Source organism: Gymnoscopelus microlampas, assembly GCF_963454915.1.
Source record: "Gymnoscopelus microlampas genome assembly, chromosome: 4".
Lineage (NCBI taxonomy): Eukaryota > Metazoa > Chordata > Actinopteri > Myctophiformes > Myctophidae > Gymnoscopelus > Gymnoscopelus microlampas.
In genome coordinates this window covers 25,541,254-25,561,394 of record NC_139941.1, presented here as the reverse complement: position 1 = coordinate 25,561,394, position 20,141 = coordinate 25,541,254, and the positions used below count along the sequence as shown (strand labels likewise).

Here is a 20,141-nt window from a genome sequence, read left to right as displayed (position 1 = left end):
AATAGTCTCATCACTACAGTCCCCTCAAACACGTGTGGAGCTATATCAACAACAGGAAACGGATCACCAATTACATGTGATTGATGAAGGCCTGTCAGTGAAGGAAACAAGTTTTTCCACATCTCTCAACATTTGTTGACAATCTTTTTCATAATCAGGACACAGGCAGTATCTGTGTCCTCAGAGATCACACATACGGTACACAGCCTGATACACCCTCTCGTACACACACATGCACGCACGTACGTACACGCATACATGCACAGATGTGCATGTATGCGTATGTATCTATACACGAGCATGGTCAGACCACTTCTCTGTAGTTATGATGGTTCAAATGCAGAGAACGTTGTTCGCTCAATAGAAGTTATATCACATATCTCACAAGAAACCGTTCTCACACAGCCACTAGTGTGAGTGTACGCATGCACGCACACACACACACACACACACACACACACACACACACACACACACACACACACACACACACACACACACACACACACACACACACACACACACACACACACACACACACACACACACACACACGCTCCCATTTACTCTCCCTTTCAATCTTCTCCCTCAGTCCTCCTCCGCTCCATAAACCTGCCAAATATTTGAGTTGAGTCCATTGCTCTGCTTTGGTGGTTTGGCGGCCTGCTATCCTAACCTTAAGTTGACTCATTTCATCATTTCGTGCACACATTGCTTCTCAGTGCCTCTGCAGAGGTGTAAAGGAATACAATAGAATATAGTTTTCAATGAGCATTATAATAGGAAAAACATTATCTACACTTATTTGTTCATCCAATTGTTAGAATAAGTCTCTAAATTTGCTCTTCCTCTTTGCTTTTCGTAGGTTTGAGATTGACATTGAGCCTCTATTTGCTACCCTGGCCTTGTATGATCTGAAGGAGAAGAAGAAGGTAAGAAAACACATCGCTGGTGAGGGCACACCTGTACGTTGCTGCAGGTCCCTGTAATATTAAAACATATAAGATGAATCTAATTCTATAGATCTGTGCAGTTTTATTGTTGTGTCTAGTACATCTATATCATGGGTTTTCAACTGGTGGTCCGTGGACCACTGGTGGTCTGTGAAAGTATTGCATGTGGTCCCTGACCATGCATTTAGTTATGTAGGAAAGTAAGATTTGTATTTTATTTTATTTGATCAACCACTAGTTGAGAGTCAGTGCAGTAAATTACCTAGTGACGTATAATGACGCGTCAATGTTGTCAGTTACTTGGAAGTGTGTCAAGATCTTCCACAGAAATGGGAGTTAGAATCTCAAGGGAATCTGTACCGGATTGCCTGGTTGAGTCACCATTATTAGGAAATGTGCCCATAATCAATTGCATGTGTCTGCTCGCTCATACATAAGAAGCTATGAATCAGTTAACATGAGTTTGTTTTAGCTCTGGACCACTAGCATATCTCAGTTAAATAATAACTGTTAAGGGCTTGATTTAATTCACCTCAAATTAAAGGACGACTTCACCACTTTTCAACCTATCTTCATATAATAGGTCCTCACCAATGCTCATGATAAAATGATACCATTTTTTTCTACTTGGTCTGTGTCTCATAGGAGGGCTGTGGACAGTCCAGAAACCCGTCTACCAGTGACATCATCGTTAGGCAGGATTAAAAAGATTTTAAAAAAAATATTCAGATTTTTATTAAGGCGAGAACAATGGGATCTATTATTGCATTGCAACTTTCCAGGAATACAAAGCCTGCAGTTTCTATTAGCTTGGATTCCCCATCGATGATGTCACTGGTAGACGGGTTTCTGAACTGTCTACAGCCCTCCTCTGAGAGACAGACTGATTAGAAAAAAATTGTACCATTTTATCATGAGCATTAGTGAGGACCTATTATATGAAGATATGTTGAAAAGTGGTGAAGTCGTCCTTTAACAAATTAAATTAAGCCCTTAACTGTAATTATTTAATTTCAAGCTTTTCCCCCCACACCACGCCCATATCACCCCTCCCAACACAACAGTGGTCCCCAGGTTGATTCTCAGTCAGGGTGGTGGTCCCTGGTTCATAATCAGTTGAAATCCCCTGATCTATATAGTTGTTTGGCATTATGTTGTGGTAGTGACTGGGATCAGTCGGTGTAATGTGTAGGGCTTATGTCTCAGCAGGACATCTGGAAGCTCTGTGGCATGTTGCTTCTCAGTACCGTACCCACTATAATGTTGTGGTAGTGTACACTGCTTTCCCAGACAACATCTTTGAACCACAGTATTTTGTGCTATGTTTGCTATGGATTTGCACAGCTGTAGAGGTTGTTTTCTTTTTTGGGGGAGGTCGGGGGGTGAATAGGTTGGAAGGATTTAGTTTGTGCTTAAGTGCTCGGGAATCTCTCAAATGAGATGGGCTTTTAGCCTCTGGCCTTGTCTGCTATTCAGCACTGTTCCTGGGTTGGCCTCTAAAGCCACTGCAGGATTGTTGGACATTATGGTCTGGTAGGAGTGAGTAGGGCAATATAATATTGAGCACCATTATACATTACAGTCACTTTCTTCTTTTTCCCCCCACGATTTTGTAACCCATTTCTTCACCCAGTTGCCAATTGCCTATGTAATCCTGGGCTCTACTCTCCCTCTGCCAGCCTAGGCAGAGCCCAGAACTGAGCTCATGCCTCCTTCAATGCATGAGGAGCTAGCAAGCCGCTTCTTATCACCTGACAGGGGGGAGTTATTCCAAGCGGTTCCTTTCCCCTCAATCAGGCACCCCGGCTGACCAGGGGAGGCAGTATAGAGACCAGGATTACTGCATGTTTTTTGTGAGGGTACCACTACCTGCCCTAGGGGACACGGGGAGAACATGCAAACTCCACACAGAAAGGCCCTTTCACCAACCCCACCTACGGTATGGGCACTGATGACGCGGAGGAGAGGACACGCCCCGAGCGCCCACAGCGAATTGAACCCAGGACCTTCTAGCTGTGAGGCGACAGCGCCCCCCATACATTACAGTCTTTTGACAACTTCACATAGTCAGATGGTTGCGGTTCAAAATAGAAATGTCCATGTGCCGATACGTGTACTCTTTACCTCCTTGATATTTGCAGTCCTCCAGCCCGCTCTCTAAATGTGTTTTGTCACATTGGATCCAACAGTAGCAGCATAATTAAATTAGTTGTTGAGCTTGGCTGTGTCCTTGTGAAGGGTAATACAACTTCCTGCTTATTGGATCAGAGACAGGATGTTGAAGTTATGAAATGCATCTCTGTCACGGTGGAGGACAAACTCTCCAGCTTGTTTACTCAATTATGACTTGATGAGGCTGGAAGGATGAGACATCTTTTACTGTTATTTTCTCTCTCTTTCTCTTTGTATCTTGCTCTTCGTTTCTACTGTATGTCTCTCCTCCATATCCTTTATCTAGAATCCTGTTTTCTCCTTCTCTCCTCGCATTTCTGTCATAATATTGTCCAATTTCCTTCCTTTCTCACTCTCTCCTCCTGCATCCCTCCCTTGCTGTCTCCATGGCTCACTAGAAGCACTGTTTGTTGTTTCACATTCTTGAAATCTGCTGCAGATGTTCATATAATTCCATATAATTCTCCAGTTATAAATCCTGTCCTTCCGGACCGCTCATCAGGGCTTTTGTGCAAGATGAGGTACATACATACAAAGGATTTTGCGCACCAACACAGGCACTGCTTCTGATCAACTGACCAACCATACACGATTCATGGATGCACTGTAAAATGTTTTGTGACAAATATCATTTAGTGAGGAGTGAAATACATCATATTAGGCTATGAATTGTCAATGTTGTGATGGATAAGAGGAAAGTACTTAAAACTGCTACTTTGGAAAATAACATTCTGGTCAGCTTCATGTCTCATTAAATACACAAAAGATTGGTCTGACATGAGGGGAATTTTGATTTGGTGAGCTTTTGGACTTTTAAAAGCTTCATAAATGAATGCATCGTCAAGCTTACAGTTTTCACTTTTATTAGGTTTGATTGATTCTTTGACATTTACAACTGAGTCTGAATGTCAAAGAGATTATCCTTGAGTTCAGCCAGTTGTTTTCAGTTGCCAGACAGAAACAAACTGATATTCATGAACACAAGTAGCATTTTTTAATGTAATTAGGTTTCTCTTTTCCACTCTACTGTGATCTCCTGACAGCTGTCACTCTGAGGACCCTATCTATGTGAATGTGACTCAAACTGACCGTAGTAATCTGTTAGTTTTATTAGTAGTTGGATAATTAACAACATGCAGTACCTACCTGCATTACAATGAAATAGCTGTAATCCCTGTATGATACTTAATCAACCACTTTCAACCTCGCGTCCCTATTTTGGGCATCCTATTATAGGCAAATATTGTCAAAAACTAGTGAAAATAGCAGATCTACAAGCTCACATCATGTTGTAATGCGACTTGTAATGCGGCTATTTATTGTTAAAACCATGAAAGCATCTGTGTCATTTTAGATTTGAGCTAATTATTTTATACTTTGGCTTTTCAAAAATAGCAGGTATGCAAGCTCATAGCGCGTCACTTCGTGCTGCGCTATAAGCTTGTAGATCTGCTATTTTCAAAAATTATAATCTTTGCTTCTGGGGGTCCCTGGAACAAAATGTTTTGAGATGAGGGGGATCCGTGGCCAAATACATATCATTTTGGGGGTCCTTGACATGAAAAAGTGATATAGCAACATATGTTTTTCAGAAAAGTATTAGGATTTAGAATTTTTAGAATCGTCCTCAGGTCTTAATGGGTTAATTTCCCAGGGATAACACTTGGATTTCAGATCATAATGACTTTCCCAACAGGCCTTCAAATGCTTTTTAAGATGAACATCCAAAAGAGGCCGGACAGGGGCCTGACAAGGAGAAAGGAATGAGGGGTGGGGGGGAGGAATTAATGGCTGGTTAATGGAGAGGATCACATGACACTCACAACAGGAGGGGTCAGGGCATATGGTCATGTTCGTAGCCTGGGGGTCGCAAGGGAGGCAACTGGAGAAACAACGGATCGGACTGAACGGATAGCATTCCACACACAGCCTTTACTCAAAAAGCCCTATTTGCTCCTGTAGATGAGGTAGATAAATAACCCATTAAGACCTGAGGCCGATTCTACAAATGTCTTCTAAATCTAAAACGCTTTTCTGAAAAACGTATGTTTGTTATGTCAGTGGTGCTCAAACCTTTTCATGTCAAGGACCCCCACAATTATATGTATTTGGCTGCCAACCCCCATCTGAAAATATTTTGTTCCAGGGACCCCCAGAAGCAAAGATTTGAGTTAAAATCTTTGCTTTAAAAAATATATATATTCAAAGATTTGCACACATTTTCATGATTTCTCAAAAGTAGCAGATCTAGCATACATACAAGCTCATAGCTCACTTCGTGCTGCGCTATGAGCTTGCATATATCTGCTATTTTTTAATAGCCAACCAATATATAACTAAAATCTAAAATGATTTTTAAAATCTAAAATGACAGATGCGTTCCCGGTTTTAATGGGATAAATGAAATGAGAATCTTGTGGATATTGATTTAATTTCCCCTCCATGGGTACAGTGGGGATTCCATTATGGAATGTTATATCCACTTTGGGTGGAATTGTGTGTTCTCCTATGCTCACAAATGTATGGCAGAAGAAAACGTAATTACTGTAAGTAGTAAATAACCACATGCAGTATGTGCTTTTACATCAATATATATTTCCCGCTCTTTTGTCCAGATATCGGAGAACTTCTACTGTGATCTGATCTCAGAACAGTTCAAGGGTTTCCTGAAGGCCCACACACCAAGTGTGGACCTCTCCACCATGGCCAGGTCTGCCATCTTTTCCATCACGTACCCCTCACCAGACATCTACCTGGTCATCAAGGTAAGGATGCATAGAGCACTCGTGTAGTACTGCCCACACTCATAGTCGAATAATTGATTCATTTGTCAGTTTGGTCTTAGTTGACCAAGACTTTGTTAGTTAGTTAGTTAGTTTTTTTCTCATGCTGATTTGTTGAATGAATTATTTCTTGAAACATGTGCACATCTCTTCTAAAACTCTGGATATCAACACTTTCATTCTGCCCGTCTAGAACTTTCAATTGGCCAGTATAGCCATTGTGAAATCAACATTAGAATGTTCAGTTCTCAACCTCACCAACCTGAAAAGGCTGGTCTCTCAATGAGTGTGTGCAGCAAACACAATTTTACAGATGTATAGATTAAAACAACTAATTGATTATTCAACAAATTCATATAACTATCGGTTTGACTAAAAAGGTGTTAGTGAAGGATAGTCCTAGTAGGTACGTGTCAAAATCCTCAGGGTTGATTTAACTGTGAGAGGGTCCATTCTGTTATGTTTAGTTGGATACATGGATAAATTAACAATGAGGGCTTTTCTGTGTAAAGTAAAAGGAAATTAGTCTGTGTCAGTTGGCTAGACAGGTCGTACTGCTTCCTGAAATATGTTGAGACAGGACATTGTAAAATACAACAACGGTATTCACTGACCTAAAATTGCTCTGCTCTTATAATATTCAAACTCCTTTTGAAAAGATTGACTGTTTTCCCAGGCCTGTTTACTGGCCATCGCTAAGACTTGTACACAGTAAAATCCTCTGTGTTAGACTCAGAGATGAATAGGATTTGACTGTGTGTACATTTCTCGACAGACATCCATTACATACTGTTCTTCTGACAAATGTATGTTTTTATGTTTAAGTGTTCAACTGGCCTGTTGAATCATGTTCTCGCTGTCCTTATTTAAGATCGAAAAGGTTCTTCAGCAAGGAGAGATCGGTGACTGTGCTGAACCCTACACAACCCTGAGGGAGAATGATTCAACAAAGGTATTCTAACGAAGACCATAATTCACTGTGCAAAAACACACGCCCATTACATTTCACATCCTTTGGGTACACTGTAGATATTTAAGTAATTTTCTAGCCTCTGGACAACATCTAAAACCTGGTGGTGGCAACACATTTTCAGGGATTTTTCTGAGCCTTTATTGATAGTGACAGTGGAGATACAGTAGACAGGAAACAGGGAGAGCAGGGGAGTGACATGCAGCAAATGGTCCGTCTGGCCCAAGAGTTGAATTGGAGACTTTCTGTCGGGCATTTGAACCTATGTGGTACGCACCTTGACCTCTCAGCTATTGGGTGCCCCTGGCAACATTTTAATTCTGACTTTAACCACATGAACTCTAGCGTCCTGGGGGGGAACATTCAGCGAAAATAGCTGCTCAGTGTGTGTCTACGTATGTGAGATCCCAGTTCTGTCGTCTAACCTCTAGACTCTGTGGGTCTTCATGCTTCCATGCTGTCTTCTGAGGAGGATGACCTGACCTGAATGACCCCTTCAACCCCCACCACCCAGTCTTCTGCATTCATCATGTCTCTGTTTGTCTGTCTGTCTGTCTCTATTTTCGGCAAAGATATTTGGTGTTTAGGGGGACTCCAGTCAACCAAGTATATAGGACTGAAATGGTTAATCTTGTTTCTTTTTTTTGTCCTTAGAACAAGGACAAGCTGGAGAAGTTGAAAAAGCAGGCAGAGGTGTTCTGTGAGAGGCTGGGTCGCTATCGTATGCCCTTCGCCTGGGCCACCATCAATATAATGGATGTCATCAGCACCGCCACGCTAGAGCGGGATGTCCCAGACTCGGACAGCTATCGAGGTATGTGTTTTGTGATTGTGTGCGCCTGACTGTGCATATACTGTATCTTAAGCAGTAGTTCTCAAACTGGGGTTCGGGGACCCCCAGGGGTTCCTGAGGACTTATAGGTCTGTAGGAGTTATAGAATGGAACCCATTTGTACACTGAGTTAGGATTTCATAGTATAGATTGGGGGTCCCAGAGATAGCAAATGGTATCAAATGGGGGTCCGTGGCCTAATGCTTATCAAACTGGGGGTCCTTGAAAATAAAAAGTTTGAGAACCACTGATCTAGAGTGCCTGAAATCTGCTACTTGTCAGTGAGCACATATGCAGATCATTTTAGAGATTGGCTAAAATTAACAGCTGTGCCGTTTTAATTAGTCCCTTGTGCCTGTACTTCTTTCCAGGGGGCAAGTCCAGCAGTATGGACAGGAGAGCACAGCTTCCCAGGAGGAACTCGGAACGTTTCAGCACCCTAGAGGATCAACCGTATAACGTAGCTGGCTTTAAACCTGCTAACATCACCATCAGCACTTTATTCAAGCAGGTGAGATTGATCACACACATAACTAATTTAATCATCATTTCATATCTTTTTGAGACTAATTGTCCTTGGACCCTGGGAGAGTGACAAATAAACAATCTTGTGTCAAAAAATACAATTACTTTTCTTTATCAGCGCATAATAATTGTGGTCTGTGTGGATGTACTCATGACACAAACAGCAGTTTAAATTAATGTGAATTAATCGCACAATATAAACGCTCCCGGTGTGTACGGACCTTTAGTTTGACGGGAAGTTTGATGTTTTGAAATGGAACCTAAAAAGCAAGGCCTGTTCTGCTCCCTGTTCAGTTTCTTTTCTGCTCGCCAACTCTGACACACACACACACACACACACACACACACACACACACACACACACACACACACACACACACACACACACACACACACACACACACACACACACACACACACACGGTGACTGCATGCATACCTGTTAATGGCAAGTCATTTGTAAAATGTCAAGTATTATTGTTTCCTTGAGACACAACAGATATACCTACATTCCACTCACGCTAGAGAGACAGAGGCAGACATGTGGATAATGTTTTCATGTGTTTTCATCCACCATGCCATGTCACGCATTCCACTTATACATTCCCATTACAAAAAAGAATGTCTGTGTTGATCATCAGCCACAATTTCAGGTAGAAGGCCAGTAAAGACGTATTTATACTGTGTGTGTGTGTGTGTGTGTGTGTGTGTGTGTGTGTGTGTGTGTTTTCCAGGAGGGAGACCGTTTGAGTGATGACGACTTGTTAAAGGTCTTGTCAGAAATTAAGAAGACGTCTACTCCAAAAGGCAGATTCAAGACCATACCAGGTTGTTTTTCAACTCTGGAGCTATTTTCCTTTTCTTTTCTGTTTTTACTGTGTGTAATGCTCTGTATGGTTATAATAATGTTGTGTGACCTGTCTCATGGTGTCCAGGTACCATAAAACTGGACATGTCACCAGTCAATGACATGCCACCAGCCTGCCTCTCCTCAGAGCTCATCCCTCTGATCCCAGTGGCTGAGAAGAACATTCGGCCAATCAAAGAGGTGATGGAATTCCCCGCTATTGAGGTCTTGGTACCTCACAATATCTACCGGTGAGTTTGTGTTCAACACACACACACACACACACACACACACACACACACACACACACACACACACACACACACACACACACACACACACACACGTATATACAGTACTTGGCTTCCCTGCTCTTCCAAGGTGTTCACCTTGCTAAGTATATGTTGAAAAAGAGTGTGTAATGCACCATGGAGGTATTTAAAACAATTAGCATGTAGCTTCAGGTTAGCAAACAAGTTTGTTTACAGACACTCAGAGTACTTATACTAGCGAACAGGAATAGCTAGTGTCACTCATCATCTCATCACACCAACAGTTTTGGTCCACCCTGTAATTCAAGGTACCTGTGAGAATGTCTGATAGATGAGCACTGTGAGGAGACATGCTACATGCTTTTACAGTGTAATTATTAAAAAAAATATCGACTCAACATGTTTGACTCCATGTGCAAACAAGCCTTGTGAATAGTAATTACATGCTTGTGGATTGTTTGTGCTCTATGCAATTTACAACCTTACCTTGTATATCAGGTTTGAAGTGTTGTGTTAAAAGCACAGGCAGTCAACAACATAGTATAGTAATAGTGATTATGACTTAGTCACTCAGACTATTATGGTTGGTTAATGCTTGTTTTTACATGACTGATATGATACTGTGCAAAGGGTGCCCTCCAGTGGTCTTCATAAGAATTGTCAAAGTTGGCATGCCACAGCCACAGGGCTATTTGCTCCTAGATAATGATCCTTGGGTATTACAGCTACATATCCCAATTCATTTTCTTCCAAAAACTGTAGGTTTAAATGTACACAGTATGACTTTAAACAAATCTCCTATTACTAAAGACAGCTTCACAACAACAATCCTCATGTAACTAAGACATTAGCTGCAAAAAAAAACGTTTTACATACATACTGTAGGTTGTCTACATTCTCTTGACTACTTTCACATTTCCTGGTTGTTGAGGTGCATTCACATCGGGTGCAACACGATTTATTTTAGTGACGAGGTGCATAATTAAGTCAATGTGATGGAAGGCATAGTGCATGGTGCTGATACGTCAGGAGTTCAGTCTGTTCCTATTCGCACATTTTGCCAGAGAAGCTTGCAGCTTACAATGGGAAAATGAGAAAAAACACACAGGCAAAATATCGTAGCTCATTTTAACCCCATCTGTTGCTCTAGAGATTTGGTCTAGAGATTAGAGAAGTGCTGGCAGTGCTGCCAGATTTTGCGAGAGAAATAAGCAACCAGGTATATGAAAACAAGCCCAAAAGAAGCAACTAGGCTATCCACAAGCCCACAATGCGGTGCGATGCGACACGCTGTGAGCTTGTAAATCTGCTATTTTCATAAAAAAGGAAAAGAAAAATCTGGTAATTGTGGAATATTTTTTAAGCATTTTAACAACACAAATCTTGTTCCCTGGCACAACATATTTTCAGAAGGGGGGGAGGGGGCTGTGGATAAATACCCTACATATTAATCTGGAGGTCCTTGCCATGAAAATGTTTGAGAACTACTGGTTTAAACAACATTAACTCATTGAGTGCCATTAACGTGTTTCACGTGATTTACCGCTATGGCGCAACGTGCCAATGACGTGTTTGCCGTGTTTTTGAAAAAATAGTAAAAAATAAAATAAAATCTGAACCCAAGATATCATTATCTGAAGATTTGCAGCTCCATCCACTCCTTTTTTAACTTATAACTGAAAAGGGCTGTATCTCGCTTCCTAAGCACTTTTTTTTTACTTTGAAAAAATCTCTGGCACTGGGACAACATAGCCAGAAATAATTCTGGCACTCGGTGAGTTAAGAAGGAAGCCCAATTAAGCAACTATACTTAAGAAACAAGCCCAAAAAAAACGCAACCCGCAAGTACCAATATTTACACGCAACTTTGCACAAAAACAAGCCCAAAGTTGCAGACATAGCAACACTGGAAGTAACGCCAAGTCCTTGGCAGAAGAAGTACACATAGCTTGGCACTGTGTGTTTAAGCCTTGAGATAACGTTGTTGTGTATTGAACAGAAATTGTTCTCTTCTCTCTGCAGGAACCTGCTCTATATCTACCCTCAGAGGCTGAACTTTGTCAACAGATTGACATCGGCGCGGAACATCAGCATTAAATTCCAGTTCATGAGTGGAGAGGACGCCAGCTGCTCACTGCCTGTAAGTGCAGCTGTGAAACATACATGGACTCATACAGAACTGATCAGTGTCCATTCCCCACCCTCTCTTAACCACAGGAACCTTAGCGTCCTTATTATGGGGCAAACATTCAGCAAAAATAGCCGATCTACAAGCTTGTAGATCGGCTATTTTCAGTGAAGGGTTTTATTGTAGATGGAAAAAGGTGGGGGCACAGGATTATACGGCTGGGGAACCCCGGTCAACAAAAGTACAGTATATCATTGCTGTCGGGTGGAAACCTTTTCTGTCCAAAACCGTTACTGTTCAGGAAATGTAAAAAAGTGTTCCAAATGGATCCAGTAAAGTTATTATTTTAGTCACAAGCTCTTGTTAATACTTTTTTCATTGGCTAATATTCATAAAACCCACAGACAGACCAGTTTCAAACTAGCGTCCCTATTTTGGGCAATTCATTATTATTATTATCATAGGCAAAAATAAATGGAAAAAGATTGAGTATTGTAGCTCGGCTATTTTTGCTTTACTGATCTAGAGTACCTAAAACTTTACAACAAAGATAGGGTTTAAGTGGTTAATGCCTTTTGTATTAGATTGCACATTGTGTCATTGAATCTATTTGATACATAAAGGGTTTATTAATTGTCACCTTGTTTTTTCACTCTCAATTCAAAGGTATTCTTTGGGAAATCAAGCGGTCCTGAGTTTGTGCAGGAGATTTACACTCCTGTCACATACCACAACAAGTACGTGGACCATGCTTACTGCTTTCTACATAATATTGTCATAAATGTAATTATAATTACTGACTCTCTGTCTTACTGTCTCTCGTGATTACTTGCTCGCTTCCTCCCTTCCTCTCTCTCTTCCTCTTCCCATTCACCCTACTCTCTCTCCCTCCATCCCTCTGTCTCTCTCTCTCCCTCCCTCACGCTCTCCCTTGTCGAATTTCCGCCAGGTCCCCAGACTTTTACGAGGAAGTGAAGGTGGCCCTTCCCGCGCGACTGACAGAGAGACACCACCTCCTGTTCACTTTCTATCATATCAGCTGTCAGCAGAAACAGAACCAGAGTGGCAGCTGTGAGACGCTCATAGGATATTCAGTAAGAGTCCCGACCCCCTGTGCAACTACTAGGCCTGTCACAATTATTACGTAACCGCCTGGTTGCAATTATTTGAGACAATCGCAATTCATTGTGCATAATTATCTGAATCATTTTCATGAATCTGTGTAGAATCATCTGTTGAAAAATAGCAGCGCTCATAGATCTGCAATTTCCGCTATTTTTGAAAAAATAAAAAAGTATTTAAAGTGTCCAAACAGAAAAGTTTTTTTTATGATTAATTATAATTGCGATTCGATAATCGCAATTATTTGTACAACAGTTAATTGTCAACAAAAATGTCATGATCATGACAGCCCTACAGTATGTACTACCTGATGAAGATCAATATGGCAGCAGCACATTTTGAAGCAGGAACGGTAAACGCACACCAATGGTTTGGTGAGGTGCTGACCTTCAGGAACAATCTTAAAAAGCATGAAAAAAATCGCACACCCTGGCTCCATTTATTTGATTGACGTTTCGGAATCAACAAAAGCCGCACATTTTGAACCACATGAACCCTAGGGAACAGTTACCGACATGTTGTAGCTTGCCCTCTGGCTAACTCACAACACGAAGCACTGTGACTGAGAGCTTGTAGATGGCCTAATTTTAGCAAAGAGATTTTGTATAGAGGGAAAAAAGGAGCGGACCAAGGATAGAACTCTGAGGGACCCTGGTAAACTAAGTATATAGTGGTTAAATGCGTATGACTGCTGAGACTGAACATGCTGGGCTGTTTGTTGTGTCCGAAGGGATACACACATCACTTAACAGTACACAGTAAAATCCTCAGCGTTAAGTTAACACTGAGAGTGCACTCTCTGAGTTAAATGAACACTAAGGATTTTCTCATGCCAGAATCAGCATCTGGTCGTCTGTGTGGGCTTACTTATTCCCCATCTAATTTGAATCCACATAAGTGATTTAAGGCTTAAGAGATTAAAACCATATCAGCATATTACAATATCCCAAATCCCAGACAATGGTCTCATATCACAATATCGCCCAGCCTTTATCCATCATGAATACATGCACTGAGAGCTGTCCACTGTCTCTGCCTCTTGTCCAGTGGCTACCCATACTGAATAATGACCGCCTGCAGACGGGTCAGTACTGTCTCCCCATCGCCCAGGAACGACTGCCTGCCAACTACTCACTGCACTCACCTGAGGTACGATTCAGCTTCCTTACACTGGACTCTTATTTATTCATTCTGTTTGTATTTATTAGTATATTAAATCTTTCTCTTTGTCCATGTAGAAAATGCCCACCCAAAACCCTCCAGTCAAGTGGATGGAGAGTCATAAAGGACTGTTCAACCTGGAGATTCAGGCTGTGTCCTCTGTACATGCACAAGTGAGAAATGGATACACACACACACACACACACACACACACACACACACACACACACACACACACACACACACACACACACCCACCTCTCTTGCTCTCACACTCACGAACAAACGCATGCAGATCTCTCTCTTGTTCCCTCACACACACAGATCTCTTGCACTCACGCTCACAAATACACACACACACACACACACACACACACACACACACACACACACACACACACACACACACACACACACACACACACACACACACACACACACACACACACACACACACAATTTTTTGGTATCACCTCCAAGTGAGCTGAGGCGATGCCAAAAGGTGTCAATACTGTTTGCACATTGCCACACACATGGCTCTGGGCGCACCAAATCTAACGTCTGCGTTGCTTACTAACCTGCCATGTTTTAAAAAAACCTACAAAATCAGCCTAGGGTTTCGTGCCCCTTTAACAAACCTTTAAACTAGCCATTGTATATGTGACGGCTTATTTTTTGCCTATAATGTTAAGAAACTGCTTTTGTTGGACTGTATCGTGAAATAGAGATATTTGCAGATAAGTTGCAATTGTTCTTTAGCGCTCTTCTATGCAGATAGGTTATGATGACCAAGTACACTGCTATAACTGCAGTGGAAAATAAAGTACCTGGTGCCAAAAGCGAGTAAGGTTGAGTGGAGTTGGTACCATGCAGTGGACAAGTGCCAATATACACAGCTTCTGTTTTTCCTGGACACCCACCTGGAGTGTTGACTTAGTGCCTCTCCTCTCATCTCTCTCTCTCTGTCTGTCTGTCTGTCTGTCTTTCTCTCTCTCTCTGTCTTGTACAAAATAAACACCATTACATATCTAATACATCATTCCTCGCGCTGCACCCAGGACCACCACTTGGAGCGTTTCTTTACCCTCTGCCACGCCTTGGAAGGCGGGGCCACATTCCCCCTGCGGGTCAGGGATGAGAAGATTGCAGAGAACAAGCTGGAGCAGGAGCTGAAGCTCAGCATCATCTCCCTGTCCTCCTCCAGACTAGAGCCTTTGGTGCTCTACCTCCACCTGGTGCTGGACAAGCTCTTCACCCTCATCATGCAGCCCATGGTCATTGCAGGGCAGACTGGTGAGTTGCACCTCATTTATGCTCCATATTATTCTCTATCATTCTCTCTCTGCCCTTCGCTTTCCACCCTTCTACACTCTTCTTTCCAAATAAAGCATAAAATGCAACAACAACAAAAATCCTAGGGAAAAAAACCCCAATTATTTTCAGTGAGTGACACTGTTGTGCGATGGAGTAGTAAATTAAGCTTTAGAGATATGTGTCTGAGCGGGCTAGGGAGGGACCACTATTTGAATTGAGTTTTAGAGATTTTCTTGTTGTTTTAAGAAAAATGTTTGTCTGAATGAATCATAGGAATGCAAAATGCAACCTCCATTGGAATATTGGAACAATATTTTTAAGCCATTTTTTATTCATTAGCTTTATTATAACATAATATACTACAATTTTGCGACATATTGTTTTGACTCAACTTATTTTAGGAGCCTCTAATGTTGTTTTGCATTTACTTGTATTTTTTAAGTCTAACATTATTTGTTTACTTGTCTTATGTCTTTGTGCAACAGCCAACTTGGCTCAGATAGCCTTTGAGTCCGTGGTGTCTGTCGTCAATAGTCTCCATAACAGCCTGGAGCTGAGCAGAGACCAGCATGGCAGGAACGGCCTTTTAGCATCCTACCTCTACTGGGTGTTTCGTCTGCCTGACGCACCGCGAGAGATCCAGCTTGCAGGTACCTTTTTTAAAAGAGTATTGACACGATCATGACTAAACATCAGCTTTGAATATTTATTACATTTTGGCTCACATAGGATATGATATATGTTTTAAAATTCCTGGGTCCAAGAGTGAGACTGAGGGTGCATTCACACCTATAGTTCTGTTGACTTTTGTGCGATTTGGGCGTGAAGTTGCAACATTGTTGTATTTTTCATTTGGTCCAATTAGTGTTCTCACTGCACTTTGTCAAGCATTCCAAACATTGTAAACAAAAGTCACATAGTCTAAATCACCATTTTTGTGGGTTGCTGAATATCCCCTTTCTTTTTTTTTCATTTTCCTTTCTTTTTTTTTTTAGCCCGACAAAAACATTTTCATGAATTAACCCATTTAGACCTGGAACAACTAAACGTTATTATACCTTTTATTCCGGAACCCCTTTTTGTGTAGTTGTTGCTATGTATATTATATAGCAACATATATTTTTCTAATTTTTAAATACAAATAATATATATATTAAATATACCTACATTTTACAGAAAAGTTAGGTCAGGATTTAGAAGCCGTTTTTTTTTATCGGCCTCAGGTCTAAATGGGTTAAAAACTAATTCTAAATAATTTCACACAGAAATTTCATAAATTTGAAAAATTAATGTTAAAAAAAGTAGTGGAAATAGCCGATCTACAAGCTCACAATGCGTCGCGATGTGACACATTGTGAGCTTGTAGATCTGTTATTTTCACTAGTTCTGGTCACAGGGAGACATAAATTTCTCTTTTGGGTCTCAAGCTACAAAGTTTGGGAACCAGTGGTATAAATGGTTGCTCATGTATTGGACAGAATTTCTAATGGAAACTCCCAGACACTTCGTCTTCTTGGTCTGAGAAATAATGGAATGAGACCAAGAAGACGGAGAATGGAGTCATTCTTCAAGGGAGTCGAGTGAGACTGACTTTTATGGTCATAATTAATTATTTGAAAATTATCATTTGTTAAATCACTAAATTAAGTCTGTAAAGTGTGTTAACTTGACCTTAAGTTGGACCTAATTATAGAATACAATTTATTAAAATATGTCTTACTTATAATCATTAACACATTTATAGTTTTTTTGGTTCACTTCCTATATTTGGGTCAGATTTTGTTCTCATCTAAAGTAAATCAAACTCTGGTGCACGTGGAATAGTACGTTTTCATTCAGACCAGAGACCAGAGTTCAGTTAGTTTGAATGCATGGTGTCACCTCTTCAAATGAATTAGACTGAGTAAACACACCGCAGTTCAATTAAAATGGACCAAACAGGGTAGGTAGGTGAGAAAGGGCCTCTAAGTTGAGAAAGATTTCAGGAAAACAACCTGAATCGGAAAAACAAAACATTACATCTCTGAAACTGTAAGCTTTCATTAAAAAGATAAACACTGTGAGTGCTTTCTGAGCTGCGTTTATTCCACACTTTCACCCATCGATGACCATCGTTAAGTATCAAGTTAGGATCATCAAGTTGTTAATTGTGTGTGTGTGTGTGTGTGTGTGTGTGTGTGTGTGTGTGTGTGTGTGTGTGTGTGTGTGTGTGTGTGTGTGTGTGTGTGTGTGTGTGTGTGTGTGTGTGTGTGTGTGTGTGTGTGTGTGTGTGTGTGTGTGTGTGTGTGTGTGTGTGTGTGTGTGTGTACATGGTCCTATGTTGAGGTCAAGGCAATTCGTTGCCTCCTGCAGAGAGTCGCTACAGCACCATGGGCCGGGCTACAGCTTCTGTTGTTGGCAACATGCTTCTCCAGTCCAGGGCGCGCAGTAGCAGTAACCCTGACATCCCAGCTCCCCACTCCTCTGCTGAGGATGCAGAGGTTAAAGACATCCTGACTGCCAAGGTACTGCACACCAGATACCTGCAATGTTTGCACTATTACATGGACCAATGGCCATCATGTCTAGATGAGCTGCCACCAAACAAACAAAAAAAAATGAGAATTTGTAGTAGCTTCAAAGAAGAGTTTTAACCACAAATAGGGTAAATGCTTTTCTAAGCCTTTCCACTCTGGAAAAAATAATGGCACAACCGTTAAACTGGTCTTGCACAGACTCATTTAAGCCTACACACATACTCACACTGAGCAAATTATTGTCAAACACTTGTACACACAAATGCGCACAGAGTATGTAAATGATGGCATCATTTCTTCTACACACAGTACACCCACTTGATATCCATTCCTCACAGAACATTAGGCATTGGGATAGGCCACTAGTCAACCACCATATTTGGACACATCCACATTCATCATGTTCATTGTGATGGAACCTGTGTGTTTCCTGTGTTCATCTCCAGGGTCATAATAACCCAGGCAGCCGCATGTCTACCTATGTTGATGTCAGCAACCAGGGCTCCTCTGGAGGCACCAGACCCTCCAACAGAAAGGTACAGACTTCACACCCTTGTCCAAAAATAGAAACGTATAGACTTCACACTTTTGTCCAAAAACAGAAACGTATAGACTTCACACAAAAAATACACAGGATTAGGTTTTAATTATATCCTGAATCTGAAAATGGTTTGCTACAATCTTTTAGCAGTGCTTGTTTTCTATCAGTAAGTTGTTTTTTTAAGGGCTTTTTATACCTTTATTAATAGTAAAGTGAAGTGAGGTGTGTAGGAAACGGGAGAGAGAGCTGGGGAATGACACGCAGCAAAAGCCGTCAGGAACGGGACTCGAACCTACGCTGCCTCTCTGGTCATTGTACAGAAATGCCTAGAAAAAAAGAGAGAGATTCCCCTAAATTAGTTTCTCTTCTTTTCTTTACCAGTAGTTGCCACGAGGGGGCAGTGTGACATTATACTCACAAGTAAATGAATTAATGTCTGATGTCAAAAGTTCCCTCCATTCATCCTCCTGTTTATAGCTCAGCCTATATTCTTCTGAGTGAATGCACACTGTGTTGGTTAAGAATGAGTAACAACCCACCATTAGAAGCAATGTGCCCTGAGTGAGTGGCTCTGTGTTCTGTCTATTGCAGCAGTTCCACGAGGAGCTGGCCCTGCAGATGGTGGTCAGCACTGGGGTCTGCAGAGAGAACGCCTATAAATATGCCTGGTTCTTCTTTGAGCTGTTGGTCAGTATTCTATGATATACACATCGTTAATTTAACAGTTACAAATGAATAAATGAACACTCATTGATTGAACACTGATTTTACTGTAGTGCCCTATTACTGTATTACAGTCAGTTTAGAATGAATATGCTACAGTATATATTTTGTGTGTGTGCGTGTGCGTGTGCGTGCACGCTACAGGTGAAGAGCATGGCTCAGCATGTCAATCATCTGGAGAAGCAAAATATTCCTCGACGGAGTCGCTTCTCTGACCGCTTCAAAGATGACGTCACCACCATCGTTAGCGTAGTTACTGCTGAAATCGGAACCATCCTGGTCAAGCAACAAAAGGTATGGATGATGATGACTATGTTATTTTTAAATCACAGTGTGTTTAGCCTACTTAAACTCATTGAAAAGAACTGATCTCATGGGACGTCCTCGAGGCGTAGAGGTTAAACACTCACCCACCAGGGGCATTAGCCCAGGATTGCTTTCCAAGAAGTGGCATGCCTCCTCGCTCCAGCGAACACAGCATTTGTGGGTTTGAGGATGGGAGGCTGGGAGGATGTGTCCTTTTCACTGCACTATTAGTGAAGTCCCTCCCAAGGGGTGTGTGTGTGTGTGTGTGTGTGTGTGTGTGTGTGTGTGTGTGTGTGTGTGTGTGTTGAATTTCACATTTCAAACACTTCAACCAGACGAGGGTGCGATGAAGAGCTCCATGGGACTGAAACTTTATCAAGTGATTAAGTTGTGCGTAGTAATTGAACCACTCAAACCCTAGTGTCCCTATTTTGGGGCAAACATTTGGTGAAACACAATGCGTGAGTTTGTAGATTGGCTGTTTTCAGTGAAGAGATTTGGTATAGAGGGAAATTCTAGAGGATCTACTGTAGTATACAGCCCTGGGAGACCCGGTCAATTAAGTATAGAGGGTTTAAGTGTTTTTGTAACTGTAGAACTAGATTTCAACTGAGTTGACCAGATGTAGTCCGGTCGGGACCCATTTGTGGGTGGCGAACCGATTTTTGTGGGTCACGAATAAATAACCCCTATTTGTTCTAAATAACAATCCTAAATAAAAAAACTAAACACATACATTTTCAAAAGATTTAAAAAAGTTTAAACAAAAAAAAGTCACAACTCTTCATCAATTAAAAACGATTCCAACATTTTTCAAAAGTATTTCTTAAATAAAATTAAAATATCTAATAATTTCCATAAATAAACAAAAAAAAACATTTAAGATATAGTGAAAATAACAGATCTACAAGCTTTGCGGCCCGTTGTGAGCTTGTAGATCTGCTATTTTCACTAGTTTGGGTCCTCTGCAAATGTC

The 20,141-nt window shown here is 41.2% G+C and overlaps 1 protein-coding gene across 4 annotated transcripts in view; it reads left to right on the top strand.

Moving 5' to 3' along the window:
- Positions 1 to 20,141, top strand: part of dock8 (dedicator of cytokinesis 8) — a 78,565-nt gene that overhangs the window by 29,330 nt on the left and 29,094 nt on the right. For 3 of the 4 annotated variants that reach the window (XM_084056006.1, XM_084056008.1, XM_084056009.1), the window contains 18 exons: positions 866 to 932; positions 5,741 to 5,890; positions 6,780 to 6,860; positions 7,533 to 7,692; positions 8,082 to 8,221; positions 8,970 to 9,063; positions 9,171 to 9,333; positions 11,377 to 11,494; positions 12,149 to 12,219; positions 12,432 to 12,576; positions 13,652 to 13,753; positions 13,843 to 13,938; positions 14,824 to 15,058; positions 15,565 to 15,729; positions 17,405 to 17,583; positions 18,042 to 18,131; positions 18,728 to 18,823; positions 19,004 to 19,153. In XM_084056006.1, the coding sequence (XP_083912132.1) occupies positions 866 to 932; positions 5,741 to 5,890; positions 6,780 to 6,860; positions 7,533 to 7,692; positions 8,082 to 8,221; positions 8,970 to 9,063; positions 9,171 to 9,333; positions 11,377 to 11,494; positions 12,149 to 12,219; positions 12,432 to 12,576; positions 13,652 to 13,753; positions 13,843 to 13,938; positions 14,824 to 15,058; positions 15,565 to 15,729; positions 17,405 to 17,583; positions 18,042 to 18,131; positions 18,728 to 18,823; positions 19,004 to 19,153 (2,302 nt within the window). Of the gene's footprint in view, positions 1 to 865; positions 933 to 5,740; positions 5,891 to 6,779; positions 6,861 to 7,530; positions 7,693 to 8,081; positions 8,222 to 8,969; positions 9,064 to 9,170; positions 9,334 to 11,376; positions 11,495 to 12,148; positions 12,220 to 12,431; positions 12,577 to 13,651; positions 13,754 to 13,842; positions 13,939 to 14,823; positions 15,059 to 15,564; positions 15,730 to 17,404; positions 17,584 to 18,041; positions 18,132 to 18,727; positions 18,824 to 19,003; positions 19,154 to 20,141 lie in introns of all 4 variants that reach the window. The other variant, XM_084056007.1, reaches the window with a different exon arrangement.